This window comes from Sander lucioperca, chromosome 3 (assembly GCF_008315115.2).
Source record: "Sander lucioperca isolate FBNREF2018 chromosome 3, SLUC_FBN_1.2, whole genome shotgun sequence".
NCBI lineage: Eukaryota > Metazoa > Chordata > Actinopteri > Perciformes > Percidae > Sander > Sander lucioperca.
Window position 1 is genome coordinate 34,204,720 of NC_050175.1, and position 14,159 is coordinate 34,218,878.

At 39.7% G+C, this 14,159-nt stretch overlaps 2 protein-coding genes across 4 annotated transcripts in view; both read left to right on the plus strand.

Moving 5' to 3' along the window:
- The window catches only part of aldh1a3 (aldehyde dehydrogenase 1 family, member A3), a 31,631-nt gene extending 20,542 nt beyond the window's left edge, over positions 1-11,089 (plus strand). Inside the window, exons 7-13 of the mRNA XM_031292693.2 lie at positions 278-391; positions 1,625-1,727; positions 2,023-2,207; positions 4,950-5,114; positions 8,836-8,993; positions 10,384-10,458; positions 10,553-11,089. Coding sequence (XP_031148553.1) covers positions 278-391; positions 1,625-1,727; positions 2,023-2,207; positions 4,950-5,114; positions 8,836-8,993; positions 10,384-10,458; positions 10,553-10,622 — 870 coding nt within the window. The 3' untranslated portion in view covers positions 10,623-11,089. The remainder of the gene's footprint in view (positions 1-277; positions 392-1,624; positions 1,728-2,022; positions 2,208-4,949; positions 5,115-8,835; positions 8,994-10,383; positions 10,459-10,552) is intronic.
- Positions 11,090-12,818: 1,729 nt separating this feature from the next.
- lrrk1 (leucine-rich repeat kinase 1) overlaps positions 12,819-14,159 on the plus strand; it is a 113,669-nt gene continuing 112,328 nt past the window's right edge. For all 3 annotated transcript variants that reach the window (XR_004896907.1, XM_031292688.2, XM_031292689.2), the window contains exon 1: positions 12,819-12,991. The gene's annotated coding sequence lies outside the window, so the exon portion shown is untranslated. The remainder of the gene's footprint in view (positions 12,992-14,159) is intronic.

The window sequence follows — 14,159 nt, forward strand, 5'->3', positions numbered from 1 at the left end:
GATTGGTTCCTGGGGGGACACCAAACATTTGGGTCCGTAGCTGAAAAGTTTGGGGACCAGTGACGTATACTAATCCTTAATAATCTTTTTTGCTGACTTAGAGGTATAAACATTTAAATATACTGACTGTGAAATGCAGGATTTAGCCTGAAATCCCCAAATTTATGGAAAGAAAGTACAGAAGACGCAACCTTGGTGTCCTTAATGGTAGTTACAAACGTATCTGTTGTTATAGAAAAATACAAAAATTATAAATATCAATATGTTGCCATTTCAGGCGGGGTTCCCTCCTGGAGTTGTGAATATCGTTCCAGGGTTTGGTCCCACAGCAGGAGCAGCCATCGCCAGCCACATGGACATCAACAAAGTGGCCTTCACTGGCTCTACAGAGGTGTGTGAGTGTCTGAAAACACAATTATGCTGCATAATCATCATTTTGACAAATTAATGAAAAATACTCTTAAATACTGGTGGATCAGGGGATTTATTTATTTGAACTATTGTACATGAATTGAATGTAGTCCCTGAAACACAAGTAAAGTTCCTGAGTTCCTAAAAAGGTTCTTGGTCCCCTGGCAAAGTTCCACCAGTGGAAAAGCCCCATTTCATGCAAGCTACATGCTGTAACGCATTACACTCCATGTTATAGATTATGGCAAATGTTAATTTATTGAGCTGTAATTTGTTATATTTTAGCACATATAAATCTTATCTAGGAGTTTGCGTTATGGCTGTCGCCATCTTGTTTTTTTGGAGCCAGAAGTGAACATGTTTAGACAAAAGGGCTAAGCCTCTGTCCTGTTCTGACAGGTCGATGTGTAGCCACACCCGTAAAGCATCCCCTGCTTTATCGTCTATTTTAAAATAAATAATTTATAATTAGAATGATAATTTACAAAATGAACATCATGCTGTATTGAAGAAGACTTGAAAGTAGCGATTGAGACCATGAACTCATGAAAATGTTTACTGAGGTAATAAATCAAGTGAGAAGTAGGCTCATTTTCTCATAGACTTCTATAGAAACAAACTTCTTTTTGGAGCCAGTGGAGTCGCCCCCTGCTGGAAATTAGATAGAATGCAGCTTTAAAGGACAAATCCAGCGCAAAATGAACCTAGGGGTTAATAACACGTGTACCGAGTTCGACCGTTCTCTGGGATTTGTTTTTATGCTAATCGAATGTGACCAGTTGTAACGCAAACCACTAATTACTTTACAACGCTAGCCGTTATAAGGTAATTAGCGTTTTCGGATAGTGATAAAAAGCCCTGCCGATTTTGAACAGCTCACCCGGAGACTGAAAGCAGGACACATTCAGAAACCCGTATCTCACTCAAAACAGCATGGATGTTTTTTTTTCCAAGTTTGTATGCGTGTGGAAGCAGCAGAGACACAAAAAAACACCCCAAATCCCAGAAAAAGTGATTTTTTTCCTAATATGGGTACTTTAAAATATCCTCAATGATTTTATTTGCATGAATAGTTTTAGTTGAAAACCCCAGCCCTAGCACACATCTAAAGACTCATTTTTAATCTGTTACTACACATTTGTAAAGGAGTTCTTTTTTTCAGTATCGCCTTTAATGCATGAAGGTATGACCCTGTATACTGTCATGCGTGCAGGTCGGCCAACTGATCAAAGAAGCGTCAGCCAAAAGTAATCTCAAGAGAGTGACTCTGGAGCTGGGAGGGAAGAACCCCTGCATTGTGTTTGCTGACTGTGACTGTAAGTAAACATGCCCCGTTCCGCGTCTCTCTCATTTTGAGTAATGAAATGCAACATCAAGATGTTGTCCATCCTCCATCCATCCATCAAAAATGTAAATTGTCAACTCACCATCAACTGCACTCAACATCCCAGAATAATTATATGTATTGGAGTAGAGAAGGTGTAATTTTCTCCAAGAAAATGAGTTTAAATGTGTGTGTGTGTGTGTGTGTGTGTGTGTGTGTGTGTGTGTGTGTGTGTGTGTGTGTGTGTGTGTGTGCGCACGTGCGTGCGTGCGTGCGTGTGTCTACAGTGCAGCTGGCTGTGGAGGAAACTCAGAAAGGAGCTTTATATAACCAGGGTCAGTGCTGCACTGCTGCATCACGTGTCTTTGTGGAGGAAAGTATATATGAGGAGTTTGTGCGCCGCAGCATAGAAAACGTCAAGAAGATTGTCATAGGAGACCCGCTGGACCCCCAGACATCACACGGGCCACAGGTAGGAACAGACAATAAATATCATAAAATACTAACAGACTAACAGTGCCAAAACCCCTTACACCTGATTTTTCTGGACACTTGGGGGCAGCAAAACAAGTCGTTAACATGACATTGACATATTATTAAGTTGATATGGCAGACTTCATCTGGTTAAATTCCCTACCTGCTTTAAAGGGTAATTTCGTTTTTTTTATTTTCAACCTGGACCCTATTTCCCATGTATTGGTGTCCAAGTGGCTAATCAGAATCAAAGAACAACAATCTTTGAAATTGGTCCAGTATTGAGTGAGAACACTGTAATCGTCAGCCGCAAACTGGGCGGCAATGTAATCATATTGGGCAAATGTGCATCGTCAATTTCGTCCACTAAAAGTGCTGTTTTTATTACTGACTCAGATTAAGTGTCTGACAACCTTCTTGTAAAGAGTAAGATTATTTTTGCTTAACCAGTAACGGCTCTGTTACTTAGACACAAAAACATAGGAAAATGGGAAAAGGATTCCAGATTAAAAAAAAAAAATTTGTTTCCTTTTAAAGAAAGAACATTTTGAATATTAAATACTTCATTTCCTGCATTCAGGTGAATTTTTATGCACCTATTTATGCCTTTTTCGTAATCAATTTATGTTGGAAATATCTTTATGTAAAGGGAAACATAGGGGACGATTCCTTTGGATCAACTTTTCTAATTATATCTGAGTCAGCACACATGTAGCCTATAATTTACTCTTCTCTCCTCTTTTGCGTCTTTTGTTGGGGAAGTAACCTCCTTAAATGTGCATATGACAATTATTCACCTCAATGATACATTAATTCATTTTAATGAATTAATAAACCCCTGGACTGTAATATTTCAGATGTGTTTGAGCAAGATTTCTGCTCATGTTCAAAACTTTGTGCACATTCAAAATATAACTCATCCCATCTTCTTGTTCTCTGTGATTTGGAGGAGTCGTGGAGGAGTAGGCCTACGTAAACTTATGTTGTCCTTTTCTTTCACCTTATACTCAAAACCTATTCACTCCCTAATGGAGTTAGATGCCCCTTTACACCTTGTAGCATGTAATAACCAGAAACACAAGCACATTAGATTCATCCCCAAAACATGTAGGCTAAGGACTGTAATGCAAGGTTAATAGAGCTGAGTAGTTAGTTACAATTTCTAAGTTGAACCATCACACCACTTTAACTTGAATGTAGCCTAATGGTAGAGCGCTTCTTGGCTTCAGCTTGAAAAGTTGCGCTTCAAACGCAGTCTAATCATCGTTGCTTGCAGTCGCTATGGTGACAACACGTCATGGGCTTTGCTTATCTGATCTGCTGGATCTTCGATGAGTCGGTACCGCGGAGGCGGTCTTGTAGCCTCTCCTACCCGTATTGAGCGGTCGAGTTCTCACTGTAGGTTCATGATGATTTTGGTAGTCTTGACTTCTCACAGCGAGACACGCGATCAGGCACACGGAGGGAGAGACCGATGGACGGACAGAGAGAGAGAGACACACACACACACACACACACACACACACACACACACGCACACGCACACGCACACACAGACACACACACACACACACACACACACACACACACACAGCGAGCCACATATAGGCTACAATTACCACAGTTTTCCCCACTCATCCTGTCTCTTTCTATCGGAGAAAGAGAGAGAAAGAGAGCCAGAGGGGATCGTTTTGTGACAGGCGTGGAGAAATAAGCATCCGGTATGAATGGCCAGGCGATCAGGCATGTTTACATAGACTAGGCTATTGTCCGGTTTCATATTTGTCAGTCAACTTTTCAAAATACATTCGGGGCTACACTCAAAACATTCGGGGCTGAAGCCCCGGCAAAATCGGCTGACGCCGCCTCTGGTGAGAGTGAACCAAAACAGTTACATTGCAGGCCGGTGTTACAGCATATTCTGTGACTATCGTAAAGTGTGACCACAGGGGACACTGTTGCATGGATGATACTTTTACAAGTGTTTGCTGTAATGTTATTCAGTCTTTAAAACAGGGTAAATGCTGCATATTTTTGTTCAGTTTCCATGTACAGAAGGGTCACATTTTCTGATGGCCTGTGTCAGCAATGGTGACCCTCATTCTGCTATTCTTCTGCTTTTTTATGCATCCAGTCAATCAAACAGAATAAGACAAAAATGTAAAGCTAAGCAAATTTGCACCTTCGCATCGCGTGGAGCTCAACTTCGGTGACCATTGACTGGCGAAATTGCAGTCTCAACCAAAACAGAACAGTGTGTATGGTTGAAAGAGCTCGGCTGTAGTTTTACAAGTGAGCCAAGACGGCCCTAGTAGTTTTTGTGCCTAAACCTAACCAAGCTGCGACCATTTTACAATGTTAACGACATGTTTATAACCGCAACCTTTATGTTTTCTGGTTTGGATATGAAGTCGTATATCTTGCCACTGCTAGGGGTGCTAATTTATAAAACTCTCCCGTGGTATTAAAGGGTAGGAATAAAGGACTGACATTGTCGTATGGTTTGGAGGATTTGTTGACTTTTTATCAAATTCAGCGAATATCTCCTCACGGTCCGCTAGCCGTGTTCTGTGTGAGCGCAGAAAAAAATCCTACCATAATATTAATCCTAAAATTATCCCTACTGTATCATTTGACTGTTTAACGATAGCAAACAAGTGAATTTTACAAAAAATAGGATTCCCGTATTATTAAGCTGTCTCCTTCCCTTGTCTACTTGCCCTCCTGATGCTGGCTCCAGATTGACCGACAGCACTTTGACAAGATAATGGACCTGATAAAGAGTGGGAAGGAGGAGGGAGCCAGGCTGGAGTATGGAGGAGCAGCTTTGGGCGAGAAGGGCCTCTTCATTAAACCCACCATCTTCTCTGGGGTCAAAGACCACATGCGCATCGCCAAGGAAGAGGTACAACACGTTTCAATTCATTACAAATGAATCTGATACATACAGGGATGGGGGTAGTGTCAATGTGTGAAAGTTAAGCCTGACATCCTGTGGAACAGTACTTTAAATACACCATAGACAGTTCAGAGAGGCCGGCTGCACACACATGAAAAGTCTAAAACAGGAGGAAAGAAAAACGTGACAGTGATCATCTTGGACCTCAGTCTGCTTTTGTTTAGTTTCATGAGAGAAAATGTTTGCTCACATTTTTATGGACAGTAGACAGTAGGTAAATTGAGCATGCATTTGGCTTAGCGCCTCATCTTGCGAAATTTTTTACTTGTCCTAACCCCTGTAGAACACTGAGAGTGGGAGCTGCTGGAGGCAACTTCAGAAAGTATCATCACATTGAATTTAATAAGCTCCACCTGCACGTCCTCCGAGATTAAGAACAATCAAGGGAATTTTTAAGCCAACGTTAGACTTAGTCTCAACAGAATGTAAATTAGGTGCATTTCCATCAGCTGGATAAAAGTGAGTACATGAGCACAAGGTTCCAATGTCAGGAAAGAAACATGGGAAAAAGACAGCTTGGCTGTCTAAATCTTACAACTATCGGGCAGATTATTTTGTTTCAGCTCATATGAGACCATATTTCCTGCTTTCCGAAGCAAAATAATGACGAGAGTTGCCAATAATGGGTCTCTTTATTTATAGTGGGGAGCCCCCCCCCCCTACGAGTGCAGCAGTGCTGGAGATCATTTACACACAGTCCTTTGCTGCTTAATTTCTGTGTGTTTCAACCCAGTTTATTATTGTTGTACAATGTAATTGAACCAAAAGATCAGGGTGGTTCAGGATCAATTCATGGGGACCGTTTTCTTCAAGTAGCAGCTAGTAAGTCTCCTAGCAACCAGCCCGTTCTGACCCGGGTCCCCGGTGCTCGATCTGGTCCGTCAGTGGAGCTGGCATGGCTGGCGGGGACCGCATTAGCTAGTTAGCCTGGAAACCAGACAAATCTACCGAGCTCATGTTTTATTTCCTCTGACAGATAGTGACATGCCGGTGATGCCAGGCTACTAGATCGATTCTTTAAGTCTGAGTCTGTGAGACAACCACGCCCCATCGTGTGAATATAAGAAGCAGGAATAAAGGGGGTAATAAATAAATAAATGTGACATTATGAAATAGAATAGAAATAAGTAAGTTTATTTATTTATTGAACTATATTGACTCATTTGTATATTCAAATGTACATTTATCTAAATATGTATTGCCTAATTAATTTATTTCAGGATGTATTTCATTGGCATATTTATTTATTATTTATTTATTTAATATATACTCCGGGGGGAGTCAACTTAGGCCCGGCATACAGCATCTCTGTATCAGTTTGATAGAAAGAAGAGCCTCTCTATATTAAGACAGTATTGAAAATCCTACCTTCGGGATTTCTAAATACCCTGGTATACTGTAAGCATACTTTTATTAGATGCATGCCTTTATTTGTAATTCACTCTGTTTGATAGTATATTTGGCCACATTTCAGGATGAAGCCTTTTCTGATCTGCTCTGCCCTGTAAAAGTTTTGTTACTGCATTATTTTGTTAACTCAGGTCAACACTTCCTGTTCCTCTTCCTCTTTCTCTAGCGTTTCATTGGGCAGAATCTATTCATTTCCAAACAAGGCTTTTATTGTGAAACAGTTGCAGAACCTTGTGAAAAATTCTATGACCTGCACTTCCCATACAGTACCTCAAACATAGCTACTGCCATCTTGTGGTGTACGTTACTACAAAATACAGTTTGGCTGGGACACACGTACACCCACAGTGACTGAAATAGGACAATACAACTTTAGATGAGTTATCCAGAACAACATAGTGTTAAAGAATAGCATACCAGCGGGCAGCGCCTATTTAACTTTCTTTCACCAAGTCAGCAGTTGGGTCTGAGTTACTGAATGCACAGATTTAGGCGTAGTTTGGAGTATGTAACATCCCTAACGAACTTTGCCTTTTGTGGTTACCATATAAGATACCAGGTTGCACATGTCCCGTGGGCTGTACACCCCTAGTCTAGACAGTCCTACTGTCAGACCTGTTTGAAGGTCAGAGGCCATGTTTTGTTGTATGTTTTGTTGGTAAAACTGAAGTAGAGCAACCATGACTAGATGAACGCCTGTTTTTTACTCTTAAATTTTATTTGTCTTTATATTATTCCACATATTGGCCTTTTTTCCAGTCTTCAGTATTCATTATTATTGCATATTTTCTGTCTCTCTGGACACATTTTCAATGTCCATAAATACAATAAACAAACATATTTTGTACAGTTTTCATATGTTTACATGCAACTTTAATTCATTTTTAATAATTTTAATAATCGCATCTTAAATGCACTGACACAGAGATACTAATCTAATATTGCTTGGACTTGCACATAAAACTACATATTGACAGTTTTTAACAGTCCAAAAATATTAATTACACTGACTACACAAACATGACCAATAATTTATATGGAGCCAGGATGTAAACATAAAATAATGTGGCCCAAGCTAACATTTTAACACAAGCATAACAAGTGTGCCACTCTCAGCGGGCATTTTTTCCACTCTGTTAATATTATACGCATTACCAGTGTTGTAGTCAAGACCACCTAAACCGAGACCAAGTCATCACCAAGACCAGAGTGTATCGAGACAGAGACAAGACCAAGACCAAGGCAGGGTGAGACAGCCAGAACTTCTTCAGTCTCCGAGATTCACTTTTTTGGTAGTGTGTGTTAAGAGGAGCGGGGAGAGGGGGTTAACAGTAACAACTTTCAAATAAGAAATGAGTCAAGTTATTGGTTGCTATTGAAGCAAGAAGTTTTACATCCAATCACAGTAATGATGTTAACACATAAAATTAGACAATTCACATGCAATTTAGTAATATCCCTGCAGTTGTGGTCTTGACGGGTCTTGAAATAATATCCTGAGTCCTCTTCATCCGAGACCGTGATGAGACCGAGTAAAAACGTGGTAGATTCCGAGACCTTCACAAAGTGCTCTTGAGACCGGTCTTAAGACCAAGACCGATCTCGACTACTACAACACTGCGCATTACACACACAGGCCCGAAATACACAGACATGTAAACAGGACCTATACACATGCATGAAATGGACTGAGGTCAAAGCAAAGGAGCAGCCCTTGGACAGGCGAAGAGTTGAGGTTCTGTGCTTTGCTCAAGGGCACCTGAGCAGTTATATATCGTTATACTTTACCTGATATTTATTGAGCCTAAGCTATCAGTCTACTCTACATACTTGGTCTGTACGTGGACTTGAACCTGTAACTCTCTGGGTCCCAAGCCAAGTCCCCACGGACTGAGCTACCGCCACTCCGTCGCTTTTGTAAAAGTGCAATAAACTCTTTCTCCGTTCATTTAATCTCTCACTTGAACCAAAATGATCCCTCAGCATACCTAACAAACAAAAGCTAGATTGTTGTGGTTTTGATACATTACAAATCTTAAATACAGGAAAGAATTGATGAGACAGTACAGGTTTTTTTATATATATATATTTTTTAACTAGTCCAGCTTTTCTCTGTTTATATTACACATTTATGTTTACTTTTTATATATGAATGGCAGCCAGAGGGCAGAGCAAAACAACAGGAACAAAAAATGTTCATTGCAGAATGACTCACTCCTCATGTAACTGGTCTTTACTGATATCTTTCCCCTCTCAGATCTTTGGTCCAGTGCAGTGTATATTCAGCTTTAAAAGCCCGCAGGAGGCCATAGAGAGAGCAAACAGCTCACAATATGGCCTGGTGTCAGCTGTCTTCACAACAAGTATGGACAGAGCTCTGTCTGTGTCTGCAGCCCTGGAGACTGGCACTGTCTGGTAAGTCCCTGTTCACACTCCTAGTTCTACTTATATCCCTACTTGAAAAACCATCGCTCTCTCAATTTCTCCATATACTGTAAGTGGCCTGTTATTTTTTTTAAACTGACTTCATTAGAAAAATGTCCTAAACATGTCTTTAACAAATGTCTGTAAAACTTTTATACTGTATGTTTGTGTTTTAAAGAAGTAACGTTGGTGTGGCTCACTACATAAACCTAATATAGCTATCACAGCGGATCGCTAAACCTGTGCTAGCTGACTGTATCTGGCAACCCACACTGTAGCTGGGGACACTGTACAGTAGTGCTGGGTGGATGAATAAACTGCTTGCCAGAAATAAAATCTCTCTAAAACCAAAAATTAAATGAACAAACAAGATACAATACAGTATGGTAAGTAGTGACCTTTAGGGGTGTCGGTATTGGTAGGTGTATTTTCTGTCTTAGTCCTAATGCCAAGTCCACTTTTTGTACATGTAAAATCACTTTTTTATACTATCAATTCAATACGGTCCCAGTCTGTATTGTTCCTTACAGCTGTAGTCATTTGCCTTTTTTTCAGAGAGAATCCATTAGTTCTGCAATGTAAACAATAAAAAACCTGTGAAAAATGTATGTCGCTGCCATATTCACTAAGTAGTAGGCAGAGGGGTGGATTTTAATCATAGACAGTAAAATTACTGGACAAAGCGACGCCGTAGACTTCCACGGAGAGCAGTGAAGTCTATTAGAAGCACTTTTCTGGTGAGCGCTGAGCTTTACTGCGCAGCCTCAAACTGAGCTTGACAACATAGATGTGACGTGAGCAACCTGTCTGAAAGTTGTAAGTCTTCTGGTAGCTGTGCCAAGAGAAATCTCAATCATTCCGAAGCTTGCAGAGACGGAGAGCGTAGGAATATGTAATGAGATAACATAGGCACAGGCTAATTATTGCTAACTAAAATGCTAGTTAACATTAGTAATTAAACTTAAACAGCTAATGTAAGTCGAAACTGCCTGCGAGCTTCTCCTGCCTACACGGTAATTTGTCTACTATGCGACAGAAAGTCACGTGTTTATGACACAATCGTTAGCCTATATTTACAAAAACGGCTGCTACGGAGCCATAACGTGAGATACAAGGTAATGGAGCCTTTTATACATTGTTGTGTTTCTTTAGAAATAAACAATGGACAAATAGAGTCTTTAAACGCTTCAGATGTAAAGTTATTCGCTGTCAAAGTGATGCCAAAATGAATGGCAGTCAATGGAATGCTAATGGCAGGTGATGGCTTGTTAGAATCAAAATGTCTCCATAGGAGGTACGCTTTGTGGATGCTCGCTTACCCCCTTGTCTAAGCTGACAACAAATACAATAAAACCATTTCTCTCTCTTTCTCTCTGTTAAGGATAAACTGCTATAACGCCCTTCATGCCCAGACTCCCTTTGGAGGGTATAAGATGTCAGGCAACGGACGAGAGCTGTAAGAATCAGCACTGTTTCTTCATATTTCATAGTCTTTAATTGTTCTCTGTGTATTTCCTAACCTGCCTCATGTGTTGTCTCTGTCATCTCAGCGGAGAGTATGCTCTGGCTGAGTACTCGGAGGTAAAAGCAGTGACCATCAAACTGAGTGAAACTCTGTGAGAAGAACTGGCTAAGATGTCCAGCCACTGCTCATTACATCACAACTTTCTCCAACGCACACACTCCCTTATTTGTCTTTAGTCATGCTATTGATGTTAGGGTTAGGCCAATATGTCAGTTTGTTTATACGGTATATCAGAGCCCAGCAAGAGTCAGCGTTTTTGTTCACCTTTTCTATGATACGCTGTAGGTGACGCTAGGCTTCAGTGATGACAGTACACAAAACTGTGCTTTATTTACAGGTTTTATTTTTCTAATAATTTTCCAATAATTTATTCAGAAGTTCCCCCGGACATAAGTATGTGATTTGGTACTACAGTAATATTGGGAAAATAGAGACAGTGCTCAGTTGGTACATTTACACAAATAACTGACTTAACCCAGAGCATAGCAGTTCAGCTGAACATGCACAACTATAAAATGTATCTACACTCAATAATGAATAAAGTTTTCAATAATAAATGAAAAATGAATGAATATTTACTTGGGTTTAAATGGGGTAGTTCTTTCAATAGAATGCCACCCCGTGCCCCCCTTCCCCTGCTCTGATGTAGTGTTCTGTAGTTCTGTTCTGTTCCTTGTAGTGCTCAGATCCATTCCTTGTACCCGTTGTCATGGAGTGAACCTGCTGCACCCCCTTTTTTTTATACCTTCTTACTGGTTTACATTTCCTGACTCTGCAATAAGTGACTTAGATACTTAATCTTTGAACAAAGACTAACTATTTCGTAACTATTTCCTTTCCATACACAACAACTTATTATCAAGTGAGTGAAATTCCATATGAGATGACAACTGAAGGAACTTCATCTGCTGATGAAGCCAATGTGATGTGGCTGAAAGCTCTGAGGGCTTGTGCTTCTTTTGTGTGAAAATTCTCTTTCTACGGTCAATAATAAACCTTCAAGGTATGGTCCGTAAATGTGGGGCGCAGACCCACGGCTCACCTTTCAGAATTTAATCAATTATTCTTTGAGCTAAGGTATAATGATAAATTGTTTAATGCCTCATCCATACATGAGATACATAATTGCACAAAACATAGTAATTAAGGATGTTAGGATTTAGCATAAGAATTCCATTGAAATGTCATCAAATCTTGCATGTAAAAATGTGGGAAGGTCAGAGAAAGGAAGATTTTTGTTTATTTGTGTTGAGTAGCTGCTGTATGCAGATAGTTTTTGATTCTAATTCCAAGCGCTGATTCTAACCTGCTGTGATCTCATATGAATGTTCTCTCTGCTGAGGAGAGAATGTCGGATGGAACTGCGTTTCTTGTCCCAGATAAGGTAATATTTACCTCGCCAGTACCATGTCAGTACTGTAACAGCAGCATATTATCATTGGTTGGATAGTATCAACATTTTTCACCCCCAACATATGTTTGAGTGTTTGTTTATTATCACACATGGGAAACAAGTCTGTCTCTGCATTTTTTTCTCACATTAGTTTTGTATTTAAGAAGAAATTCTGAATAAAAAAATCAAATGCACTTTCTGTGTCATCATTTGCACCTGATGTATAGGAATGTATCTTTTATACAAGAAAGCCTGCACAAGTTGCCAAATAAATGCATTTTCAATGTCTGCACACAAACCAAATGCTTGCATGGAAAGATGAAGAACATATACTGTACATGATATGACCGGACATTTTATTCATTTGTATCTAATGTTTATTTTTAGAGGCACAAGTATATAGCATGGACCAATGCCACACCACGGTATGTGGTACTGTGAGGGCCATCATTATTTCATCTAAGGGTCATTTTTATATTCGCATTTTAGCTGTTGTTACAGTAGTGAATGGGGATTTAAACTTTTTTTTATTATTATTTTAATACATTCTGCTTAGGTTATGAATATTTTATGCTAAGGATTTTTTTTGGAAAGCAATTTTTACTCCTCCTACAGCTTAGACGGTTTAACCTATTCTGTTTGTTTTTTTTCTTCAATTTTACGGCAATTAAAAAAACAAAAACAAGTGCAATATGTGAATGTGTGGTTTATCTGTTTTGAACCTTGTTTATAATTCACTAAAAAGTGTACATTACTTCACCTATTTGCACTCTTTATTAGTTGAATTCCTGTTGTGCAAAGAATCTTCATTGGTTTATAGGTTTTATTTCGAAATGTTTTATCCGGATGCGCTGTTTTTAATTAAGTGAGCTGTTGGGTATTATTTTGAAATGATTACCGGAAATGCCTCTGTTGTCTAATTTGACGCACAGCGTGTAGTGTCCTGCTATCGGAAAGTTTGCACGGTAGAATCAGGAAGTCCAGCACAACGTTAGTGTCAGACGGTTACTGCTGAGGACTTCAAAGCGGTGAAACCCTCTCGTAATGCTGACTGGACTTCTCAGCCATGTGGTGAGTTGACTAATAATGACTTTTGTGTCATAATAGTTTATGTCTGGTGTTTTAGCTGCAAGTGATTATTTTGCTGGTGATCTGGTTGACGCACCGTTGTCATTAACGTTAGAGGGAAAACAAACCAATCTGTATTTAAAAAAAACCGTGAATTTTATATTTATATATATTTATAATAGTTATTTTTTAAATAACTTGCACTGTAAATATAATTCCGTATATTTTCCATACTCCTGAAGTACGTTTTATTTCGGTATTATTTACGGTGGCCGACCAGGACAAACGCGCTACAACGCCCAAAACACTTCCATTTAGGACAAACGTGCTGCAATTTCAGAAACGATTTCAATTAAAAAACACTACGAAAATCCAAAACCAATACAATAACGGAAACGCGCTGCAAATGAAAAAAAAAAAAAAAAAACGTGCTCCAGGAAGTGAAAACAAATAGCTACATCAACAGCAAACAACTGCAGAAGTGATGCAAAGTAAAAAAAAAAAAAAAAAAAAAAAAAAAATGCCAAAAACACATGCAACAAAAAAACGCTGCAAAGTAAAAAAATTTAAAAAATACAGCACGTGCAAGTTTCTTTCTTCCTAACGCCAGCGGTGTCTTCCCCTGCTTCTGTCAGCCTACTGCTGCTGCAGTCTGCAGGAGCGGAGCCATTTGAGGCTCAGCCCAAACCTAGGGGAGTCTGGGGGCATGCTCCCATGGGTTAGGGTGACCAAATGTTCCCGGTTTTCACTGTGACTGACAGACCCGAAATTGGAATGAAAGAAAGAAAACATTGACCAAACGTATAGTCGCGCACCCTACACACGCAGGCTCAAGACAGCCAGAGCAAGCGCTGCTCAGAGCTCAACTTCGGTAAAGTTAGAAAGATATTCACAGATTGGAACTTCCGGGATCATTTACTCTACAGCGAAATGTTATTAAATCACAAACGATGCGTCTTTCCTACCTTTAGTAAGGTAGACAACGAGCTACAAACTCATTTTCATCAAAACGAGCCATCCTGCAACCTGGAGAAATAACATTGGTCTCTACGAGCAGCCGGCGGTGAGATGGCAGTAAGACGAGTGCTTAGGGACCGTCTACAAACTACAATACCGAAAAGAGATACATTACATTACATTACATGTCATTTACAGGGTTCGTACGGGTGCT